The sequence below is a fragment of the Phacochoerus africanus genome, chromosome 2, assembly GCF_016906955.1.
Source record: "Phacochoerus africanus isolate WHEZ1 chromosome 2, ROS_Pafr_v1, whole genome shotgun sequence".
Classification (NCBI taxonomy): domain Eukaryota; kingdom Metazoa; phylum Chordata; class Mammalia; order Artiodactyla; family Suidae; genus Phacochoerus; species Phacochoerus africanus.
Genome location: NC_062545.1, coordinates 49411010 through 49436577, shown reverse-complemented (window position 1 = coordinate 49436577; position 25568 = coordinate 49411010). Strand labels below are relative to the sequence as shown.

General features: G+C 34.6%; 1 protein-coding gene across 3 annotated transcripts in view; it reads right to left on the bottom strand.

The window, feature by feature from the left end:
* Positions 1–25568, bottom strand: part of ADGRB3 (adhesion G protein-coupled receptor B3) — a 732417-nt gene that overhangs the window by 133710 nt on the left and 573139 nt on the right. For all 3 annotated transcript variants that reach the window (XM_047760010.1, XM_047760017.1, XM_047760000.1), the window contains 3 exons: positions 13597–13723; positions 11881–11984; positions 7876–7978 (listed from right to left, as the gene is read on the bottom strand). In XM_047760010.1, the coding sequence (XP_047615966.1) occupies positions 7876–7978; positions 11881–11984; positions 13597–13723 (334 nt within the window). The remainder of the gene's footprint in view (positions 1–7875; positions 7979–11880; positions 11985–13596; positions 13724–25568) is intronic.

Below are 25568 nucleotides of genomic sequence, written 5' to 3'. Positions count from 1 at the left end.
CAACTCCTAGCACACAAGTCTCTTCTGTGAAGGAATGCTTGTTTTTCAGGAGTTTTGCCCAGCTTTGGAGACTGACCTAAGAACACACTCTGAATGTCCAAACTGGCTTCTTTGTCCCTCAAGGTTATGTGGCTCCTGGTATTGCAGCCAGGGCAGTCACTCCAAATCATGCCACTTTCATCTCCTTTGCTTATTTCAAACCCATTCTTCATATTGATCTGTTCGCCTCTGTTTGGGTTGACTTCCATAATGTGAGCTTTGGCTCCTACCACACAAAATTGGAAATGTACAGTCTGGGGACAAGAAGGTCAAAGAGTGCCTCTCATTATACTGCTTCTCATTTTGCGAGCCCTGAACCAAGAGGACACAGTAATGTTCACTGTCAGGAGCATGGGGAAATCAAGAAACTAACCTACCATTCTGCCTCCTGGTTTGATGAAGGTTTTTAGGAATCCAAAAGGACCCTGGCAGAATTAGCAAGGTACTTCAAAATGGTCTCAAATGAATCACATATAAGCTTATTACATCTAAATCCCTTTACAAACATCCACAGCAAGTCAATAAATGAGACTTCAATAAATCTAAATAGGAAGCTTTAGCTTTAGTCCTTGGGATCACACACACATTTGAGACAAAATAGACACATATTTGGGACACTATTGGCAGGATGTGACTTCTATGGGAGAAAGTGTGAATAAGCACATTTCTTAGATGGTTAAGAACATTTTACATGACTTGCTAAGTGAAAAGATTCACATTTGTTGGGTTTCTGAGTCTCTTTAACTAAAACCCAGGAACCACATTGCCTTTAAAGCATGCCATCAATCACATCTAGCTGAAACCGGGTCCCAGGAAAATGATCTTTATCACCCTGTTGGCTTGAATTCTATCTAGAGTGGGGAACCCTAATCCTTGTAAAACTAAGTACCACTATTAGTTCCATAAGCTTAAATGATGAATTCAAATAAATTCACTTACCCATTCACTTGATAAAGATTTATTTTATGTTGGCAATGCTGGCAATGAATTTAAGAATGAATACAACCTAGCCCTGCCCCAAGAAGTGTATAATCTCATTGGAAATAGATAGTATAATATATAAGACAGGGATTTTGCTCCAGCGTTCACAGAGCCTCAAAACTGGTGAACCAAAGTGTGGAGGATGGATGAGGGCTTCCTACAGGGAGAAGGGACTGAGAAAAGTGTGGGAGGATAAGCACGTGCCAGATAAAGATGTTTGGGAAACCAAGTGGGATGCGGGGGAGTAACAGTGCTCCAGGGTGGAGGGGAGTGAGGAACAAGCAACCACCATGATTTGGACCACCTATGAGCAGTTTTGTGTTGCTGGTGTGATAAAACAAAAGTCAGCAATAGCGAACAAAAATGGAGAGGTCAACACAGGTCACATTTGAGGTTTTCTCAAGTTTTAGAAGCTAAAACTTATTCCTGAGTCCCAATATATTAGTCCAAGAAAATCAGTGAATAGAAACCTTCGTAGATAAAGAAAACATTTTTCAACACCTGTGTCTGAGCACAGTTTGAAATTCACTTCTATGGGAGGTGAGACAACAATAAACATTTCTCAGGGAAGTGAAGTGGTCAGATTTGAACTTACCTTCCTCACTTGAGCTACAAGGTAGAGAGTAGGACTAATGATGCTGGAAGCAGTAGACTAGTGAAGGCAATTCATACCTTACTGAGGCCAAAAGCTGGATTTGAAAAATATGTGAGGGTACCACTGGCCCAGGGGTATGACTGACATAAGGGAGAAGGAGGTATCAAGGATAACTCTTAGAGTTCCAGCTTATATAATTCCATTGGGAAGTATAGAAAGTACACATAAATTATACACAATGTGTTTGAGTGTGGGGCGTGGACACAAATGGGGAATTTAGAGGTAAGCAGAAAGTTGCACCTGAGGAAATCTGAAGCTCAGGGAGAAGTTCAGAATCAGATGTACATCTGTGAGTCAAAATTATCAACGTCACCTTGGTCACACAACTGTTTGAGGAATGCTCACAAAGTGTTTCATATGTACCCTGTGTCACATTGACAACAACAACGTCAGGGTCTAGAGAAGCTGAGTATCTGGTTCAAGATCGTACACCTAGGAAACAGGAGTCCATCTGGCTTAAAATGTCTGCTCTTCACCTTCACCATCAAGACAGGGGTGTCTCCAGGGAAGCCTGGAGAATGTTGACTCTTAAGAGGAGGGCAGACTCAGAGGGTATTGGGACGGACAAAATGGGTGTCTGGAAACACAGATTTACTATTTCTTTCTCAGAAGCTGAACACATAAATGTTCAGAGCCCAGGCATGTATGTGAACATGTGAAGAATCTAGGTCTCTGGCAAAAAAAGTTGTGGAAGAAAGAGGTGAATTAGAGTGTTTCACCCAATTAAAGTATACACATTCAAGATTTTATCTTTAAATTCTGACAATAGAGTAACATCTTCCATTCGAATGACCACAGCCTTCAAGTTTGGCCTACCTTTGCTAATTATCTCTACACCAACTACATAACAAACATATAACAATGTTTGATAAAGAATAAATTAGTGCCAGATGAAGTAAGGAATCTTTGTAGAGCATGTGACTTTTAAAAAGTGCTCTAACAGAGAAAGTTTTTGTACTTTCTGCAAGAGTGAATTAAAAGACGTAGCCTATTATGTAATCCAATGATCCATACATAAAGAACTATGAGAGAAGTTCCTTCTAACTAGTGATATAGAAATGTTTGTACATCTAAGTAATTTGGGAAGTTTCCCTGGATCTGTTAATGAAGACTTTTTTAGGTGTACTGGGACTAAAATTTGCCCTCTCACATTTGACTATTGTTTTTCAAAAAAGAATGTCTATTCAGGATGTCTGTTTATTTTATAGCACTTAGGTATCCTCAGTATGATACTCTCTATGTGGCAGTTAGTTTACCCTTTAATCCTAGGAGCTGTGTGGGAACGTGCAGAGCAAGGTGGACAGCTGGATTTGTATTTGAAAGGGCCCTACTCCAGGGTCTTACAGAGTAGATTTAAGTAGATCTATCCTCAGTCAACACTTTGACTGTTATCCAATGAATACAAAAAATTGATCTTTACTGATGAACTAATGTCTAGCTAGTTATTATGGTGGATGTGTTAAGGGGTTCCTTTGGTGAAAATAAAGGCAACGAGGATATGCAGATGAGCTGATATAGTTAACCACTTCTTACTCTAAATGGACTGCATGAAAAGACTCCTTTGAAGCCTATATCCTGTACCTCTTAGAGATGAAGCACATAGTTTTATCCCCAATCATTTTGTGTCCAGACATTGGATTAGGAGGATTTCTGATTAAAAGATGCTGCCATAAGAGCACAGAAGCCTGCTTCTAGGTTGTTACTATGTCAAACTTAAGTGATTGATGCATGCAAGGTGTGGTTAAAGTATCTGAAATGAAAGAGACGCAGGGACTCATTGAGTTTACAGAATATGTTTTGCTCTTGAATTGCTAATAAATGTTTATTTATCTGTCTGATTGAATCTAGACTTGGCTTGCTTTCATTTTAACCTGGTAGTGAGGTTGGGGGGAGAAGCTTTCTCTCAGCATTTTCTTGAGTGGCCACCATTACCTAACCAAAACCAAAAATCAAAAACAAAAAACAACTGTTTTGCCAAATTTACCTTCCATTAGTTAAAAAGAATGTTATGAAATGTTTAATATGATAAGACATATTAAACATATGATTTGATAAATCATATCAGAGTGTTTTAGAAAGAGGTAGATACACATTTTTGTGATGAATAAAACCATTCTCTGAATATGTCTGTTTCCAAAATAACCTTTACTTTCTGCAAAATAGTAGGTCTAAAATAGTCTACATGCCTCAAGGGAAAAAAAAACATTGGCATACTTTAAGGTACAAAGGAAACTCTAAAAATAAACAACATTCAAGTGATAAATGAGCATTCTGGTTGAAATTTAAAATGCACAGAGAAATCAAAGGGCAATGACACTTTATGAGATATCTTGAAATATAATGGAGTTATAATTACATTTTACAGCTGCATTTTAAGAAGAGATATAAGAAATTGCATTTGACTCCTTTATCTGCTGCCAGCAACTGAATCTAAAGTTCAAAGATTTGAATACATCATATTTTAAACAATGGATTATTTCAACTGTTTCTATCCTAACTCAAAGAAGAAAAACTCCGTAGTGAGATAATTGAATCAATTATTCAACAAACAATTTAGAGAAAGACCCCAGTCAGACACTTCAAAACTATTCTGGACATCAGCATCAAATACGCATTTTCACACAAACTAGCCATGACAGCTCTCGGAGGCAGTACCAAAGAACCGGTTCAAGAAGCTCTAAGGTGTTTCCGTTTTTCCAAGTAGGGAATGCTAAAGCATCAATCAAAACTTACCAGGGAAGTCAAAGGTAGGAATTTAATCAATTACAAACTGCCCACAATAGTGCTAAGATCCTACATAGAACCTAAACAATTACTGTAGCCACTAATTGTATTTTACTTTTTTAAAGTACTGCCCTGGAGTTTATATAGAACATAAGTTTATACAGATAATACACTTTGCATTTTTCTTTTTTTGAAAAATCATTAATCTCAAATACAGTAAAGTATGGCTTTTCACATACTGCTATTTCACATATAAAATGAAGTAAGTTCAATTTAATTGAATTCAGGACATTTATCGTAATAAAATATATGATTATTTCCCCTGGAAACCTGATATTTAAGAGTGACTGAGAATATAATCTTAGTGTTTTGCGTTTTTTTCTCCGAGTCACTCCAAAGTGAATTGTCCTAGGCTTGCAAGATCATCTACTCAGAGCTAGTCAAGCAAAATTAACATAGTGTGAGAGAAAACCAACAATTTCTCATTTTCTTCATCATCACCACCACCTCCCACCCAGCCCTCCCCACAAGCATCCATTGCAGCAGAAGAAATTAGCACAGTCTATCTAGAATAGAATCACTAGGATTCCAAAACCATATGGAATATATCCTGCAGAAACAAAACTACGCTGACCTTTCATTTTATTATTTTTTTAACTAAGCCCATGCTAGCCATTCTTCATAATTAGAAAAGTAAAATTAGACTTATATTGCCTTTTGATATTCATATTATTTGCAGATATCAAAAAGATATTTAAAAAAACAACAACAATAAAAAAACAAAAAAACAAAAACAGGACATTGAGAGCCTGGGAAAGCCAAGATGGGCAAACAGAATGTAATTTCTCAAGACTATTTAGGAGTTCCTGTCATGTCTCATTGGAAACAAATCTGACTAGTATCCATGAGGACGCAGGTTTAACCCCTGGCCTTGCTCAGTGGGTTAAGGAACCAGCATTGCCGTTTTGTGGTGTAGGTCACAAACAGGGATCTGATCTGGCACTGCTATGACTGTAGTGTAGGCCATCAGCTACAGCTCCAATTCAACCCCTAGACTGGGAACCTCCACATGCTGCAGGTGCGGCCCTAAAAAGACAAAAAAAAAAGACCATTTAAATTTCTAGGTATTATTACCATTTAGATTTACACAATGTGGTAGTCACTTGGTTTATGTAGCCACTGAGCACTTGAGATGCAGCTGGCCCAAAATGAGATACATTTTAAGTATAAAATACACATCAATTCTGAAGACTTAATAAAGATTATAAATATTGTATTAACATGTTATAAATTACTTGTATGTGAAAATAGTCATCTTTTGAATATATTGAGTTAAATATATTATTAAAATTGATTTTGCTTGTTTCATTGTACCTATTTTAATGTGACTACTAAAATATCACTGTTATATACATAGTTTGCATTTGTGGCTTATTTCTACTGGACAGCAGTGATATAGACAATAACCAGTACAGTATGTAGTAAAAACCATGTAGAAAATTCTACTATTCAACCACTTGATTCAGAACTTGTAAAAACTTTGCCACACAGCATAGAATAGCTTTTAAAGCATATTTCCCACTGAAGATCATGGCATTTTCCATATTCTAATGAGGGGCATAACTCAAGAGTGTTTGGAGAGTGAAAAATGACTGAAAGGGTAGGATTTGGTGGGGAAAAACAACAACAACAACACAAGAGTGAACATTAAAATTATCAGCTCAAGCTAACTCTAGCCTGACTTTTTCTGGCTCCCAAATCCAATAAATGATTTCCACTTCAGAGGCAAACTCTCCTGTTCTGCATTGAGGTTCAAGGATGAACAGTACAAGAATTGTGACCAGGTATGAACAAGTGAAGAAGCATTTCTAAGGGATCTGTGGCTCGGCCCAGTGAACAGCCAGGAGGGGGTGAGATGAGTGATAACTCACTCCCCAGGGCTCAGGGCCATCTTCCCTCCATCCCCACCCCTCTGCTCTCACTGCCTCCTCCCTTCTTCCCTTCCCCAGTGTGCTTGTGCCCACCCTCCTTTCCCCTCTGCTGGTTAACTTTGCACATGTCTTCCTCCTCTCCAATTCCAACTGCATCTCCCTCACTTTGGTCTTTCTCCTTTCTTCCTCTGACTTTTCTTTTCCCATGTATTTCTTTTAAAATTTATGTTAAATAGTCATTAGGTGGACTTGAAATATATTTTAATTGACTTTACATTCTCTCACCTTTCTATTTTTTTTTTTTTAAGAAGAAAAGACATGGGAAAGAAATGGGGAAAAAAACTTAAACGTTCAGATATCTGAAAGAGCTTTTTACTTCTACAGGACCCCTTAATATTTTTTTGTTTTTGTTTTCAGTTTTCAGGGTTAGTGAATTTCCTCTTGCCCTCCACTGGGTCCCTGCAGCCCAGGGTGATAAAGAGTCAAGACCAAGATGAAATCTTTATCAGAATCACCTAGGCAATTTCTCAGGCTCCTCCAGACCCAAATCAGATTCTTTGGGTGAGAATCAGTAATCTTAGGAGTTACAAATTTGCAAAATAAGCAGATTATCTCTAATCATTGATGTTGATGTGTGTCCTACAAGTATCTAATACATCAAAAGAACTTATTGAAAAGTGCATCAAATGTTTCTAAAATGACAGCTTATAGGGAAAAAGTTTAAATTATTAACTTTGGTATTTAAATTTTTTTTAAAAAAATTAAGAAATGTATAGGCCCAAATTGATCGGCAAATATATCAAAGCATTGTTTAATAGAATTCCCTTGAGGTTGGGATAAGTTAATTTAAGATTTCCATTATGGGTTTGTTAGAATGTATTTCAGAATCATTTAGTAAAGAGACTGATAGTCTTTTCTCAAAAAACATGGTCATACAACTCAAGTCAGGCATATAAATCAACCTATGTTTTTACATTCTGCTGAAAGCAGTTATGCAGTTAAAGAACTGCAGTCCTGTTTAAGTATCAAAATACTTTTTGGTTAAGAAAAACTTTTTGAAAGACATAAAAGCTAGAGTTGCTTATATCTAATATTCTCAATTTTTGCCTAAAAAAAGTTTTTTGGTGGATTTTCAAGAGCTATGTTACACTTGTTAGTAATTTATAGTTGAATTTCAGGAATCAGCATGATAATAAATTAGACCAAAACACAGGAAATCCTATTAAAATTAGGATAATAAATTAAAACATGCTTTTGATGTTCCAAGGCTTTGAACTCATAGACCTTTGATATAATGTTTAAAAAACACATATTTTTACTATTATAAACAGCCTCTCAATCCCCAAGAAATTAAGCCAAGGGAATGTATTTCCAAACTGGAATAACCAATACATTTACTCAGAAACAAAAACAACATTTTTATTTTAAAAATAATTTGTCAAAAGTTCCCCATTTTATCAAGAATAAATGTTTAGATTATCAATAACCAAACTTTATGTCACAACATAAACACACAATGATAAGCAGAATAATCACCAGTCATACCTTATTATGTGTCTGAGTCTGTCCAACCAGTATGAGGATGTTGGATGAGATGATAGACAGGCAGAAGTTAATTAGAATTATGGACCTCTCAGAGCGTATGTACCTAGCCAGAAAAAGAAAGAGTGTCCAACTTTAAAATTCAATGGAAAGATGAGAAATTCTCTATTATGCAAATTGATGGACTTCATCCAGAAAAAGATGCACTAAAATGCAGCCTTCATATGCAAAAAAACATAAAAAAAAACAGTTGTTTTTAAGAAAGAGAATTTTAGGAATCAGTATGTTAATAAATTAGACCTTAGAGACCCAATTTTAGAGTGACTTATGATGTCCAAGAGGCTTTTAATTTTTTTTTTTCTTTAGACATTAGTGTGGACAGGACAACATGGCATTTCTGGACAGAGCCTAAGTTGCATATGTTATCACTATAATTTTTTTTACTAGAAATATAAAATTTCTTAGAAATATGTATGTATAAGTTAATTATTATCATATACATCAACCAGTAGAAACTCTGAGAACCAAAGAGAAAAATCCCACACAGATTATGAAGTAATCCCATTGTTCACAAAGTGATGCCACTACTTTCAAGAAACCATGAACATTTTCATCCACCACTTCATTTGCTCAAGTATTTTTATGTAGTTAGGCTGTTATTCTTTATGTTTTTTTTTTCCTGAATAATTGTTTCAAAACAAGAAAAATGAAAGTGAATTTTTCTTGCTAAAAACTAATCTAATCCACAAATGATAATTCACCATTAGGCTAGAAAATTACTTTGCATCTGCCATATTTTACCCTTATGAAGAAGTGTTTATATACAGTCTGTCATATAATTTTTAAGTGCGTCAAGAATGTAAGCCATGGAGAAAACTGCTCAGAATCAAATGCTCTACCAGCTGTTTACCCTAAAAGGGTAACAGCTATTTTGCTTTACTGTACCCTGTGCTAAATCACTAAGTGAGAGTAACAAAAAGACATATTTGTTCTTGCTGTGTATTTGAGACTGTTCAATTTGTATTAGAACACAGAATCACTGTCCACAGCAGGTGTAGGCTTTCCTGTGCAGTGTTACATAGGAGTGCCAGAGATCTGGAGGTACTCTTTGAAAGGTAAAATTTAGCCAAGTTCTTTCTCTCTGTCTTTGAGAAATATTTAGGCAAAGGTCCCACATTTCAGCACATATTTCAGAAAAGAAAGCCAAACAAAAACAAGAGTAACAATAAAATATAATAAGCATTTTTAATATAAAATAAACTTCCTTTCTCCAATAACAAAACCAAACAGAAAGAACCTAGGTTGACTCTCAATACAAAATGGCCTCAAAAGTTGCTTAATCTTGTCCCTGCATCATCAGTATCTAAAAATATAACAAACCACACATTAGGATGCTGAAAATATCAAATATTAAGCTGTTTCTTTTTTTGTGGGTGGGGGCTGTATTTATAAAAAATTTAAGGGCTGTAAAAAATTGACCCTTTATGTGATGTTAAAGGTTTCCATGGCAGCATGAGTACACAGAGGACATTATTAAAAGGCTTTCATTGATATTATTTGCTCTGTAAATAGAAAAATCATGGAAATGAAGACCTAGACTGATCAGCATGAAGAGTATTTAGATGTTTCCATTTTCACTAATATTGTGATATTATTATATCAAAATTGCTACAAAATATCTTAGCTTTCAAAACTTTTTAAAACTGTGTTTGATGTTTTAAATGAAATTTATGAGTGCACCATTTCAATACACTGATCAAAAGGACATGGTCAGCTACTCTTTGATGTAAAAATGTAACTCAACAGAATATATCTGTAGATGGAGGGAACATAATAGTGGATTCATTTTTGATAGACATTTCTAATGAGTTACATGAGTCAGTAACAAATTCCAAAATAGTAAAATTATTCTGATGGTCACACATTTTAAAAATCATTAGAAAATCAAAAACTAACCCTTTTAATTAGAAAAAAGGGTAGTAGGATCCTGATATGTATGAGTGTTATAATACAGTAATGTCACACAGTCAATTTAATGTTTACAAAATGGATTGAATTTGTAATGCCATTATGATTCACTTGATTGTGAATCTTGAGACTTCTATCAAATTATTGATTCTACTTCAATTCCTCTACCTATAGACAATGAGTTGATAGCCACTAACTACTAGGAATTTGAATTTCTGTCCCTTGCTACTGTCTTCTGTACTTCTCAGTTTCATGTCAAGTTTGGATAGATCTTTTTAGGTGCTAATTCCTAGAAAACTACTGCAGTAGGTGATTTTCCAGATTAAAGAAAACTTCCTCATGGACTAATTAATCATGGACTTTATAATCCTATAAAGTTTGATATAAACTTTATATCAAAGAAGTTATACTAGCAGTATTTGTTCAAGTGTGAGCCATATGTATTGAGGGATGATGAGAAGGGGGAGTTGGTGGCTGAATCCTAAGTACTGAGAAATTGAACTTAGTTCTAAACACTTCAGTGAGTATGAATTATGATGCGACTGATGAATCGTGATGCTACATAGTATCCTGGCAAATAAACACTGCCTCATTTCCTGAGATGTAACATCCAGGCAGTTGTGGGAGAGAAAGTCTTCATCCCAGCTTTTGTCTATCTTGTTCTTAGATGACCAGGAGAATGCCTGCTTGACTGAGCTCTGAACCCTGGGTTCTACTGTCTACAATGCCCTGCCAAGACCAAGCATTTCTTTCATTTCATAGAAATGGCCATGTATTATCAGATTGTATCACTTGGTATTTCACTACCAGAAATTCCTTCATAGTAAGGCAGAATCTTTATTACATACCTGAGCCAATGGACCAAGCAAGAATGTATATCTATTTTATTTTTGTATGAAGCATGAACATTTTAATATCTTTGACAATATAATATCTTGGACAATTTATTTGTGTCTCCAAAAGAGTAAAAAATATAATGGAGAACAATGATTTTTTTTAGAAAAAAAGGATGTTAAATCAAATGACTTTCCTTACTAAATTGTAATTAACTTTTCAATTGAATTGTTTTTTATCTTAAGCAAAAGATAAGTAAAATACTAGGACTGGCTACCTTTGCAAACTTAATATTTCAAATATTCATAAATAATATGCAGTTATCTATTTGTTATATAATTGTTTTTAGAACATTTAAAATAAAATAGATATAAAAACATTTAACATTTAAAAATTTATTGGGAGGCTTGGTTGTGTACTAGTTATCAATATGCCAGTAGACATAATAAACTTCACAGGTCTAATTCTTATTAATAGAGTAAGAACACATCTTAGAGAGATACTAAATTTTATATAATATCAAGCAATGCAATTTCAAATATTAAAGAACAGTACTTTTCAATCACTTCCCCCTTGTTTATGGTTTTTTTCTGACTTCTTTTAATCAATTTGTCAAAAACTGACTTATTGGAAATGTTTAGCCAAGATGCTTTTTCAAGAGCTTTATGGTCTTGTGTTAATGCGTGAATCTTATAGAAGATTTTATTCCTTGTCTAGGACACACTGAAAGCATGTGCTTTGAACTTAAGAATTTGGAGACCATATTTCTATAACAGAGAAATTAACTTGATTGTACCAATTAAATTCTCAAGCTCAGTAGCAATTGGGATAAATAGGAACTACACAGAAACTGAACTTGAAGTGTTAAGAGGACCATGCTTGGGGGGTAAGCAACTTGTTGAAAACTATCATCATTTCAATTGGGAAGAAAAGTGTGTGAGTGTGTGTGTGTGTGTGTGTGTGTGTGTGTGTGTATTGTTTATTTTCTCATCATAGGAAGATACAGACAAGAAAATTAAGTAAAACACTTATTTAGTGCTACTGAGCTCATTGATTATAGTTCAATCATAACAATTACAACTCTGTTTTAGAAGTACTTCTTTCAGTAAATTAAGAAAATATGAGACATACAATAGTTACCATATTCCTTAATTTAATGCTGAATAACAGAGCATTCAATTTCAAGTGTATTAATTGATTACATACCTCCATAATGCTGCATAGACAACTGCTAGGGTGATCAAGGCCAAGCAAGAAAGGCCGCTGCCTACGATTAGGGTAACTGAAGGTGTACTAGAGGATTCCATGATCTGTAAATGAAACAAAAGAAGCAGAGAGAGAGAGAGAGAAAGAGAATTTTTTAAATAAATTAAAATAACTTCTAAACTTAACTAAACTATCCTAATACTCAAAATTAGCCAATATAGTTGTTATAGTAACCAGATAATTACCCAGTAACCACTCTGTTCACATATTCTCAATCTCTAAAGTGACTAATTCTAGCTACCCCCTCTTTCCCACTGTGAAATAATGAAAGCCTAAAGAGTTTTCAGTGCTTGACTGTGGCATATACCCACTGATGTCTTTCTAAAATAAATAATTGAAACTACAACTTAGTCAACATTAATATGTTAAGTTTTCTCCAGCTGAAATTTGAAGCAATTATTGTTTTTCTTCATCTAACTACAGTTAAGTTATTTCACAAAATGTATTTTGGTGAAATTTACTTTGATCCTCCCATTTATAACCCACTGGTTATCCAAATCTGGTACCTAGATATTGAAAAATTTTCAAACTTTCTGACTTTTGACAACTTTGTTCTAAGTCAAGTATTCTCTCATTTAATTTCACTAGCTTGGCCTATAAGAATGGAGAACAAAATCAAATTTCAAATGTAAGACCTTAGACTATATTTTGTGATTTTTTTTTCTGCGAACAAAATATATATAATTTTCACAATGTCAGTATCAGTCTCTAAATACATGACCTTGAAAAATAAGACTTATATCTTTTAAAACATATGTAAAGATTACAAGCAGTGACTGATTTGAGAAATTTCTTTATTCAGAGAATAACATGATACTAACTAGTAAAATCTGTTGTTTTCCATATTTTCAATATTGGAAGTTTAGAGAAATACACTTTAAGATCGAGTATGTTCCAAATCTTAGATATGCACAATAAATTGTATTAGGTATTTTTTGTCATCAAAATAAGTAAGAAGAGTGATGTGTATTTAGGCCAGATTTGGACAGAAAGTCACATTTATCTTAATAATTATTTTCCAGCATCTCAATTTTTAAAATAATTTTCAAAATACATTTGATATGGGTATTATTTTTCATTTAGACAGTTTATAGAGCTGTCTGTTTCAGAAAATAGTTTGACAAATCTATACACTTCTAAGGAATGATTTTACAGTTTCTGGCAGTCCATGCTTCCATAAAACTTCATTTAATTTTTCAAAAATAAATATTCAAGGACATCCCAAAAAACGTGTACTGAAAATATCCAATGCAGATATTCAATGTGTTTGGCTATAGTGTCTGGGGTCTTCATTATACCACCAGCAGTATCCTCACAAATTCCCCAGAACAGCTTTTGAGTTCTAAAATAAAGGTTAAGTTGACAATTATTTTTATTTCAAAGTTTGCAGCATATTAGCAGTATGATTGGAGTACATCCTCAAAACTATACTGCAGAAATTTCAAGTTAGAAGACATAAAATTGAGTAGAATTTAGTTATAGCACACCAACTAGAATTCATTTCACCAAGCTTCTGTAGCTAAGGAGAAGACGAACCCAATTTTGCCATCCTGCAACATTTTCCATTTCCCCATTTAAAATGCAGTTCCCTGGAGAAACACTCTCCACAATGTCCCTGCCTTTGCATTAAAGCCGTGTTTTCCCTTTGTTACTTACTATTTCTCTAGGTTGCTGAGCCAAAATGGCGAAGGTAGAGAGACGATCACATAAGCATTTCGTATGGGATGCATCGGTAAGCACAGTTTTACATCCCTGGGTGGACCACGTTCCCAAAGACTCGTTCCTGCAAAGGGTGTGGGGGGGAGATCGGGATAAATACGCCTGACGGCCAAATCCGTAAAGAAGAAAATGCAGTAGTTTAATTGAGAGAATCCTCTACTGTAATTCCCATACAGGAGGAAAAAAAAAATCTACTTGTTGTTGAACAGGACGTAATTTAGATGCATCTCCAGTAATGCAAAGCGAGAGTGTTTGGAGAAAGCAGGCAGGCGGCGGTGCGGCGTGCAGAGAGCTGTCCAGCGCCGGAGGTGCTGAAACCGGGACTAGCTCTGTCCAGCCCTCTGCGAGGAACGGCGGCGGCGGCGGCGGCACGAGCAGCCGCCAGAGCGTTGGCAGCCACTTCCTATGTTCATCGGATCATTTCAAACACTCAAGAGTGTAAAGAGGCTTTTCACATTTCATACCAGCTCTGATTCCCGTCCCGTATTTTTGGATCTGAATGCTGGCTTTTAAAATGAGGATTTCTCTGAAAAGCCTGCCTAAAACGTTAGATAGCTTGTGTTGGGTGATAGAATCTTCTTCGCTGCTGGTTAGGGATTTTTCCTCCCTTTGGAATTAGCTGCTGTGAAAATTTCACCCTGGAAATGGGAAGCAGCAGCAGCGGCATCAGCTGGTTCCGACTTTCATTGCCTTTGCCTGGTATCCAGGGGAGGGGTGGGTTTCAGATATGAGCTTCCCACTCCATACTTCACTCAGCCCAAGCTTCTCTGAAGCCCTTGCATTTCTTCCCCTCACCCACCTTCTATACCGGGGTAGAAGCATTAAGCTAACCTCAAGAACATTTATAAGAATAACCCCACCTCAATGTCGGACAGGAAGGGGCAAAGAGGGCCTGCTTCAATTTTCTTTTTGGTGTAGCCATTCAAAATTCTAAAGCATATGGTTTATTTCCCACCCCAGCAGAACAATAAAAATGGTATCAACCTACGCCTTCTTAGTGTGTGTGGGGGTAAGATGGGAGAGAATCCTTCCACCCCCGGCTGAACTACTCTACAGGAAGAGGAAGAAAAAAAAAAGCTATAGAGTTTAACCAATTAACTTTATTATCATTACATGTGTTATATACTGAATGCACCAATTGTCACCTCCCCTCCCCCCAGGCATGGAAACTCTCCAACTAGCAAACCTGTGTGTTTGTGCATGCTTAAATTTCAGACCAAGTTACTATCTATGTTAAAAATGACTCTCAAACTCCAGAAGAATAATACATGGCTTGATGATAATTTTGATATGGTGCTTTTTATTTCACATACTCCATCACTGAAAGCTACTGGGTTAAATGTGAAGGCAGTCTATTTCTTAGATATTTCAATGAGAGAGATTTCACTGTATTAGCTGGACTTTCAAGTTGAGCTATAGAATATAATTCATACTATCCCCTTTTGGTATTTAGATGCACTATCTTTTTAGTATTCATTAATTTGGTTTGAATATTGATTTAAAATCATTGATATTCATGACTCAAATCCTCAATTTTTACTTCTTTTAAGAAGGAATAGACTATATTTTGGATGAAGTACATAAAAATTATACCTAAGTTTACCCAAATATTTCAAAGAATTAGCCAATTAAAAATTCAGTATGTCTCTTTTTATGATGTCATACAAGCTTGCAAAATTAAATATATATATATATATCAGTTGTACCTGAAATAACTGCAAAAGTATTAAATTCCAATTCTACCTAACCACAGCCGCACTTCAATTTATTTCATTAGCTGTCTGTCTCTTATCTTCTTGTGACAAACAGTTAAGGCCAAATTAAAAAAAATTATCTCAACTGTTTAAATTTTAAAGAAGAAAGATACATTTAAGATAATCTGACATGTTTTAAAACTTTATATTATATTATTCATCCTGGAAGATAGCTTTACTTTAATGCAGTATTTATGCTTTCAAAATGGAGTCAAATACTTAGACTTTTCAGATTATGTGGTTATAACCAATAAAACATTTCAAAGTCTTAATCAGGAAAAAACTTTAATGTAAATAAGATCTCATATGAGACAAAGTTATATATTTACATATAGGTAATCAAAGTTTGTTTACTCAAGAAAATGTTGGCATTACTAACATTTGGCTGTCAGTTGTAAAGTCTATGTTCAATATAATGTCACTAGATTCTGAAGATCATGTAAATTTTATATGACATCTTTAGAAAAGTAGGTCAATTTACTTTGCTTCATACAATGATTGCAGTGCTGACCTGGACCAGCCCCAGGCAAAAGTGGGAAGTAACTGACACTGGTCTCTATGTTTTAATCTTTCATCCCCTCCAAGCATGAAATGTTTCTAATCCCCTGGGCCCTTTTTGATGGGTACCTTCCTGAGGCTACATAACGTTTGTCCTACATTTCTTTGTAATTATTACCCCTTTGTTGACTTTATCTAATTAAATGGGAAGATGGGAAAAACACATACACACTACTGTATAAAACAGATGATTAACAAGAACCTACTGTATAGCACAGGAAAATCTACTCAATAATTTGTAATAACCTATATGGTAAAAAAATGGATATATTTATATGTGTAACATTCATTTTGCTGTACATGTGAAACAAATACAACATTATAAATCAACCATACTCCAATAAAATTAAACTTAAAAAAATTAACTAATGGATAATAATATGAGTGACTGAGTATAGCTTGATGCACTCTCCCTAGTTTAACACAAATTATAAAACACAAAATAAATGCATCTGATAGCAGAACACCAAAATTTGAGCAGATAAGTAGGAGTGAAAACTTGGAAAGGTGAGGGAATAACTACCAAATTCTATATTTGGTTACTCCCAAGAGTTTCCAAAGAAGAGTGATGTCATCTTATACTAAATTTTATATTGTTTTATAAAACCTCTACATATTTTAAAACCAGATAAAACTCTTATAAATTATTTTTTGAAATAACTAGCATACATGTCACTATTCTTACAAAAACTATGATATATATTACTTGTATTTTCAAATGTTTCATAGCTAATCCTACCATACAAAATTCTTTGAAAGCATGGTACTCATGTCTGATTGATTTCAGGGAGAACTTGTAAAGCAAACTGGCATGTGGTAGAGCTAACATGAAGCAAAACAACTTCCCCAGTTTGCACAGGACCAGGTGTTTAAACATGTGGACTATCCTAGCAGTCACATTATTTTTCCAATGTCATAGTTTTTCATGTCATGATTAATGGTATATCTATGAATTATTCTTAATTATTAAGTCTGGTCTGTCATCAATGGGGTAAATAAATACAATGAAATATGTATGAACATTAAAGATATAATAAGAAAAACAGACTGATGATGTCAGAGGCAAACGCAATATGATGATGCACACACACATTCTATTGAAAAATCACATTCCTATTTTTCATGGTGTCTTTTCTGTGCATTAACTTTTTTTTTTTCAAATAGGTTTCAAAAAGAACTAGGCTTGCAGAAACTCCAGCACATTTTTTGTTGGCAGCACCTTCATTCACCCATGTTAGCTATTAACTGTCACCTGTAACTCTTCTCCTTCTTCCTATTATGAGGCTGGCCAAAAGAAGAAAAGAGTCTGCCTGTCCCAAGCATTCAAAGTGCATACCCATAAGAACAGAATTCTGTGTAAATATAAGGCACAAAATCTATTACTTCCCAGTTTAATATTTATTTGAGGTCTTTCCCTAATTTCTTAAGAGTCTACATGGTTTCTCTTTGCATTGAGTTTATTGTTGAGTTCTTGATATCACCGGTGAGTTAAATAATGTAACATGTAACTAGATTAAAAGAAAAAATTAACCATTCACTCCATTGAAAAGTTCTTTAGTAAAAAACTGATAGCAAAAATTTATAGTGACACATTTCATAACTATTTCAAGAAATCAAACTTTTGCCTTTGAAGTACCAAAATAACTAAATATTCCACTTAAGTCACTCTTTCATAGAACTCTATTTTGCTCCATAATACATCAGTGTGTAAAGCATTTATCATGAATAAGTTATACATGTTAGGAGGTTTATTATCTCAGGATTTTAATAGTCCATTTATTAAAAATCAAAATAGCTACAACAGCAATTCTTTAAAAATTTACACACAATTTCTGAGTACACTATCCTGATACAATGTATGTGTACTGAAAGAAAGTAATTGTTTCCCAATCATAACTGTCATTAATTTCTATGAATTAGGTAACTCTATTACTACTTCTTATATATATATTACACCCAAGTGAATAATGTATATGACTCTTATTGTAAGTTATTCTCAGAATACAGAAAATTTTGGAGTACAGATGAGAAAATGTTCTCAATTTTGAGTAGAAACTATCTTTGAGGGTAATATCTACTTTTTAGGACATGGCAAATACTCAGAACTTTGTTATCTCTAGCAACTGTTACTATATCCAAATACAGTGAATCATAAAATTAAAAAGTTTTGTTAGAACTAACCTTAGTGATCATCTAGCCCATTGGTTTTCAACAGTTGCTGTACATTAAAGTCACCTGGAGACCTTTACAAATAAATCCTGGGGTGAGGCTTGGGAATTATTACTTTTCTAATGTTTCCCAGATGATTCTAGTGTGCAGGGGTTGAGAACCACTGATCTATCCCAACCACTTAGTTTTATAGATGAGGAAAGTGAAATGCAGTGAATTTAGGAAACCTATATTAAGGCATAAAGTGAGACAAAGTTGGGCTTCTTATTTCAAGATTAGAGATTTTTTAATACTAAATTTTAGTTGTAATCTGTTTTAAAACAGAAAGTAATAAACAATCCTATGAGGTTATAAGAATATCTGAATGTCAAATCTATTTATACTTGTAAACCATGTGGCCCTCCTATAATGGTTTTAACAAAGTATGAATTATCAAAGGATGAAGTTAGACTGTCATACTCTATGATGTTCACCCTGTTTTTTTTTAAGTGATATAGCCTATGATATAAATTAATTTTATACCAATTTTTCATGACATAAAGCATCTCCCATCTAGTGAAATCATTTATTGTTTGGGGTGATATCAAATTTTAAATTACAAATTCTGAAAACATTTTAATTAGTAAAAATTATAAGTTCTTTTTGCCTTCTAAAAATGATATCCTCTGTATTTATATTCAATGGAAGATTGTGGTTAATATGTTTCTATCAATTATTATAATTTGTGAATATAGTATATATTAGTAGATACACACACACATATACATAAATTTATTACTGTAAAAAGAATACCAACAGAAAGCATATATACTTCATTCACTGGGATGAAATTTAGAAGTGGGTACTTCACTATCACCAGGAATAACACTTAGCAATCCCTATGCTGAATCTGGAATTGAAATTGACCCCTCCATATCATAAATAATACCAAATTCCCAATTTTTTTTTCTTTTTTTAGGGCTGCCCCACAGCATACGGAGGTTCCCAGGTTAGGGGTCAAATTGGAGCTACAGCTGCCGGCCTTTGCCATAGCCACAGCTCACAGCAATACCGGATCCTTAACCACTGAGCAAGGCCAGGGATCAAACCCACAACCTCATGGTTACTAGTCAGATTCATTTCTGCTGAGTCACAATGGGAACTTTCCAGATTTCCAATTTTTTTACCTAGAAATGAACTAGTTCCAGAAACACTCTACTCTTAGATCTTCCCAATATTCCTTGTGCCTATTACTGCTTTCTATCTAACACTAGAATATTAGTTGACAAATCCACCTCACTTTATAAAATGAACACTGTCCATGTTACACTACAATATTAGTGCTTTTGAGAACTGTATCTTCTTTGTATTTGAATATCTGACCTACTGCTTATCACTTAGTAGGGACTTAAGTGTTTGTTCAGTCAATTTAATAATTATTTACATTTCAAGGGATGGCTTTTAATGCTCTTGGATCCAAACAGATTGTCTTGGCTCTAATTCATTTGCTGTCCTTCAGTATATAGCACAAATGCAATCCGAAGAGTATCAATAAATCTTAATAAGCTTATCTATTTCCTTTCGGTCTTCAAACATCATTTGATGATGAACTCTGAAAGACTCAGCTTCCCATAGTTATTATGTTCAATCCAGTAGTGAGGCCTGAGTCTTCGCTAGCCAGTGAATAAGTATTTAATGGGTGCTTTCAAATGCCAAAGTAGAAGACACATAAAAAAGAAAACTAACATAATTTCTTCTTAGAGAAGTTAACAATCTGGCTGGGAAGAATATATACAACCCAAGAATGTTTTCTATCTTATTAGTTCTACAAATTATTCCAGAAAATGCTGTCAGTTCTGGTCTTCTATTTCAAGCCACCATCATCTCTCCCCTAGATAAATACCACTGGGCTCCTTGTTCCCTCTTGCTATCTACCCTCAAGTTCAATTTCAACACAGCAGGCAGAGATCCTGCTAACAGAGAGGTGAATTCATGTCACTCTGTTCAAAACTCTCTATCAGTAGTGCTTCCCATCTCAGGTGGAGTAAAAGACAAAGCCCTTAAAATTACCTACAAGGACCTCTACCATCTGGTCTGTCATTGCCTCTTTACTTTCCTCTCCTAACACAATTGCCTTTGCCCATCATTTTCAACTACATTGAGCTCCTTGTTTTCTCACTTTGGCATTTTGCACTGCAATTCCCATGGCCCAGAATGTGCTGGTCAAAGACATTCACATTGCTTATTCTCTCATGTCATAAAGTCTCTGCCCTACGTCATTCTCCAGAGATGTCAGTGACCATCCAATATAAAACAGTAACTCCCCATTTGTAGCAAGTTAAAATGGGCACAAATTCAATACATTTCTTCTCATCAAGAGGTGGAGTTTATTTCTCCTTCCTTTGAATCTTGGTAAACCTGTGACTTGATTTTATCAGAAAATGCAGTGAAAACGATGTGTGACTTTAAGCCTAGGCCTCAAAAGGTCTTACAGTTTCTGGTCTCACCACCCTGAAATTCTGCTTTCATGGGAGGTGGCCCAGGCTACTTCATTGAGAATGAGAAACTAGCACAAAATACTAGGCATGTAAATGAGGCATATTAGATCATCCATCTGAGGCTGAACTCTCAGGTGACGGTACCATGAATGAAACACATGAGACCAGAAGAAGAACCAACCAGCTGAATTCAAAGAGCTGGACCACAGAACTGTGAGCTATGACATGACTGTTTTTCTAAGCCGCTAAGATTTGATGTGGTTTGTGATATAAGAAGTGATACAATATTCCAAGACTTTTTCATTTGCCCTTTGACCTTACTCTGAACTATTGTCACCCATAGACTTATTAAATCTGATATATTTTCATATGTATTTTTAAATTCACTTTTTGCCTGTCATTGCTTACTAAACAGAAGCTTCCTGAGAATAGCGATATTGTTACGTTCATTTCAGTATTTCCAGATCCTAAAACAACGCCTGACATATAGTAGGTGCTCGATAAATACTTGTTGAACAAATACCTGGTATAGATTTTGACCTAGTATAATTAGATTTTCCAACCTCATTAATCATTTTTAAAATAAACATTTATTCAGTATCAAATAGATTCAGACACTATACTAGGTTTTTCTGTGGATGTATAGATTTCCACCTTGCCTTTTGGAGCTTGAGAACTTCAGTGGAAATCATTTTGCAGATGTAGCATCATTGCCACTTTGTCATAAAATACACATTAAAACCGAGAATACGTTACTCTTGAGGGTCACTAAGTATCATTTATAAGAATGGCAGCATCAGTTTTATTGCCAGTAAAATTATTTATTTATTTACTCACTAATATCTAAAACTGCGGTTAAGAACACTTAACATGAGATCCATAATACATACAGTTGACTCTAGGCGCAATATTGTACAGTAGATGTCTAGCACTTATTCATCTTGGATTACTACAACTTCATACATTTAGAACAGAAACTCTCCATTGCTTCCCCAGCCCCTGGAAATCATCATTTCAAAAGTATAGGCAATAAAAAGCAAAAACAAACAAATAAACGAACAAAAACAAGTAGACTATTTCAAATGAAAAAGCTTCTTAACAGAAAAAGAAGCAAAGAGTGAAATGGCAACCCACAGAATGGGAAAAATATCCTTGAACCATATAAATAATAAGTTGTTAATATCTAAGATGCATAAGGAACCCTTACAACTCAATAGCAAAAATAAAATAAAATCAAAAAATGGGCAAAGTATTATCTTTTTTTGTTGTTGCCTTTTAAATAGGAAATAGTGAGAACTGGAAATATTATAGGAAGGAATAACATTAAGGAAACTAATCCATTGGCTTATAAATATGTATATAAACAGCTTCACCATAATTTATTAAAAATTAAAGGTTAAAATATGCTAGCTGCCATCATTAATTAGTCAATAGGCAAATAAAATAATCATGCTAATGAAAATAACAGCTAACATTTATTGAGTGTCTACTCAATGTCAGGTGCTGTGGTAGCTACTTGGAATACATTTGACCAAAATTTCTAAAATGAAATATCAAGGTAGAAATGGAGCCAATGCCTCCATCCAAGATTATCAGGACCCTGGAGACAAAAGAGCCTGGAGTTGGAAAGTACCTGGACTTCTCCATCTGTATAACACCCATGTAAGCCCCAGACACCTACCTTTGACATTATCACAATACAGTTAAAATAAATAAATAGAGCTGAGAGGTGGTGTCTTTCCCAAGGCCATGCAGCTAGTTCAGGGTTATGCCAGGAATTGAACCTGAGTCTGTATGACTTCCAAACCGATTCCTGTCCCTTTATTCCTTCAGCAAGGAGTAAATAGGAGAGGCATGGCCAGAATTAGGAATGGACAGGAAGAACACTCAGAAAGGTCACCATCTGGGGAATTAAAGTTTCACAGAAAATAAGTGGGGACAATTTCATGAAAAGGTGATTGGAAAGGTCAAATACTTATGAGGATAAAAAGATGTTGCTTGAGAATGGTCACTGCAGGCATGGAGGAGGATGTTAAAAACCTTTGAGAGGATGGTTTGAGTCGAGGGCTCAGATGGAAACTAGACTTCTGGAAGTTAAAAAGGGAACCCTGTGATACCAAAGAGTTTAGCAATGGGAGAAAAAAGGTTGCATGCAAGTCAACACAAACATAACATTTTATCAATTATATTTTCACTTTGAGATAGGAATAACTCTAATGCTTTCCAAAGCAGACCTTAACAGTTCATTGAGAAAAAGGCTCTGATAGGATGTGGCAAGGATGACAGAGCTTCCACAGTTTGATTCACTGTTTGTATTAGAAAGAAAGTTTGATTCAGTGTTGGTATTAGAAAGAAAGAGGGGGAAAAAATCTACTGAAACTCCAAGGAGAAAAGCATTATTCCAGCCAACAAAGTGAAAGAAAATTCAAGAATAAAGTTTCATTTATATAATTTTAAGCCTTTTTGTCCTCAGAAACTCCCCCTAAATTTGGTTAGACTACTTTTTTAAATTAAAAAAATTTTTTTTGTCTTTTTGCCTTTTCTAGGGCTACTTCCAAAGCATATGGAGGTTTCCCAGGCTAGGGGTCTAATCGGAGCTGTAGCCACAGGCCTGTGTCAGAGCCACAGCAACGTGGGATCCGAGCGGCATCTGTGACCTACACCACAGCTCATGGCAATGCAGGATCCCAGACCCACTGAGCAAGGCCAGGGATCAAACTCGCAACCTCATGGTTCCTAGTCGGATTTGTTAACCACTGAGCCATGATGGAAACTCCTAGAGTATTTTTTTTTTTAAGGAGCAGAATCAATGGGTAGAAAAAAAGAGACAGTTTGAGCAATACGGAGATAAAATTTTGAATGGAACTGAGGGGATTGCTATAACATGTTTTAGTTTATTAATGAAGTATAAATGGTATGTCTAATAAAATAGCAAAAATACACTTTAGGTCTATCTATAATTATAGTAAGAAAGATTCCAAAGTCACTATTAAGTGTAGGGAAGGGAAGCTCCTAAATTTTTTTTCTCATTTCTTTTTAAAACACTTAGAAATTCCTTTAACACTGAGTGTTAATCTCAAAATCACAAACTAATTCATCTCTTTGGGTATTTTCACCCCTTAAAGACCCTGCTTATCTGGGTTAATAATAAGTAATTTTTAGTCTGACATAATTTGCAATAGCTGAGATGCATAACCCTGAAAAAGGAGGATTAGTGAAATACAAGAGAGCAAATTTAAACACAAGGTACTTTCCATACTAATCTCAGACAATCTGGACACAAAAGTTGTGCTGTAATATGACTAGACCATTTCAAAATTATAATACAACAATGTGTATCCAAGCCCTCTCCAATTAAAACTTAACTTGCCCATTTTCTGATTCTAATAGCTTTTGTTTCTTTTTGTAGAGGATTAATTCCAGATGTGTAAAATACATAAATAAACAAGACTGAAAATATATTTGGCAAAATAATTACAGTAGTTGCTTCAGGGTATTGAATTATGGGTATGATTTTTTACTTCTTTATATTTTTTGTACTTTGTATTTTCCCCATGTAACTATATTACTTCTTTAGTCAAAAAATTGTTCTTTTGAGATTTAGAAATAAAATTATATGAAATAATATCTAGCTAATATAAGATTAACAGATTAATTCTTTTACATATTTATTTGTAGCAAACGAATATTTCTTGATAGGTACTTTTGTAGCTTGAACCAAAATAGTCCCCTTCCAAAAAACTGAAGGAGAAAACTTTAAGGAAAATCGGTACAGAGTTCTCAAAAGGTATATGTATTTTTAAGTGATTCAGGAACATAAGAGAGTTCCAATTTTAAATGGTTTCTCCAACTCTCTTATTTTTGGATATCAAAAGTCATTTTGCAGCATATAAATATTTTGTATTAAACTGCAGTAGCACTGTAGCACACTGGTTTGAATTAATAATGGGTGGGTTCATAAACTGATGTTTATTTTCATTACTTTCCACTATTTACCAAGGAAGTATAATCTTACATAGTCTTTTGCTAAAGTTATATAAATAATCTACACAGATTTATAGTGATAAAGCAGACTTTGCAAACTGATATTTAACCATGGACTTACAATGGTCACCTATAAGCTTTAGCCATTATTTTGTATAAGACCCAGTAAAAAACAATTTATAAGAAAGCATATAGTCCTGGACCTGCAAATAAAAGTCAGCTGTTTATCCTGGAAATTTATGCCACAGATATGGGAACAGATGATGAGTATTATGAATTCTTACAGAGTTCTAGCAGCTTAAAGTCAAATCGCCATACTCTTAAACAGTATCTACCAAAAATACTTAATAAAACATTGTAAGATGTATACCTACAATTCACAAGAGTTTTGTATAGGCTGAAATCCTTGCACAAAAAATTTCAGCAGAATCCCTGAGTAAGCGTCTAAGGCAGCTATTTGTATTTTAGAATCTCCCCGCCATTCCACTTGCAATTATAATTATGATATGGTTTTGCTACAAACTGGTCTAGTCATGCTTTTGGCACTGGGTCACAGGTCAGTTGTTTTCTAAGTTCAAAACTGGAGCACATGCCCGCAATGTCAATCCAAATTGGAAGAACAGTTCTCTACAACTTACTATTGAGACATGCAACTGAGACATCGCTTAGAAGTTAAAGCTTAATTTACTCAAAATTCTGATGCATTATTTCTGGGATAAAGCTAGATTTTTTTTTAATATCAGAGTTATTATTTTCAAGTCGGAAATTTTAAATCTTGCATTAATCATATCTTATAAGTTATGATTCATCATTGACTCCACAGAAAATGAAAAAAATGAGGATTCATTGGACATATATGGAGTCTAAATGACTTTCTGGGTGGCATGATATTCTTAGAACTCTGAGAAAGGGAACTCTGGGTATTAGGGGACTGTTTCTCTGCTCATTTTCTCAGTGTATTACATGC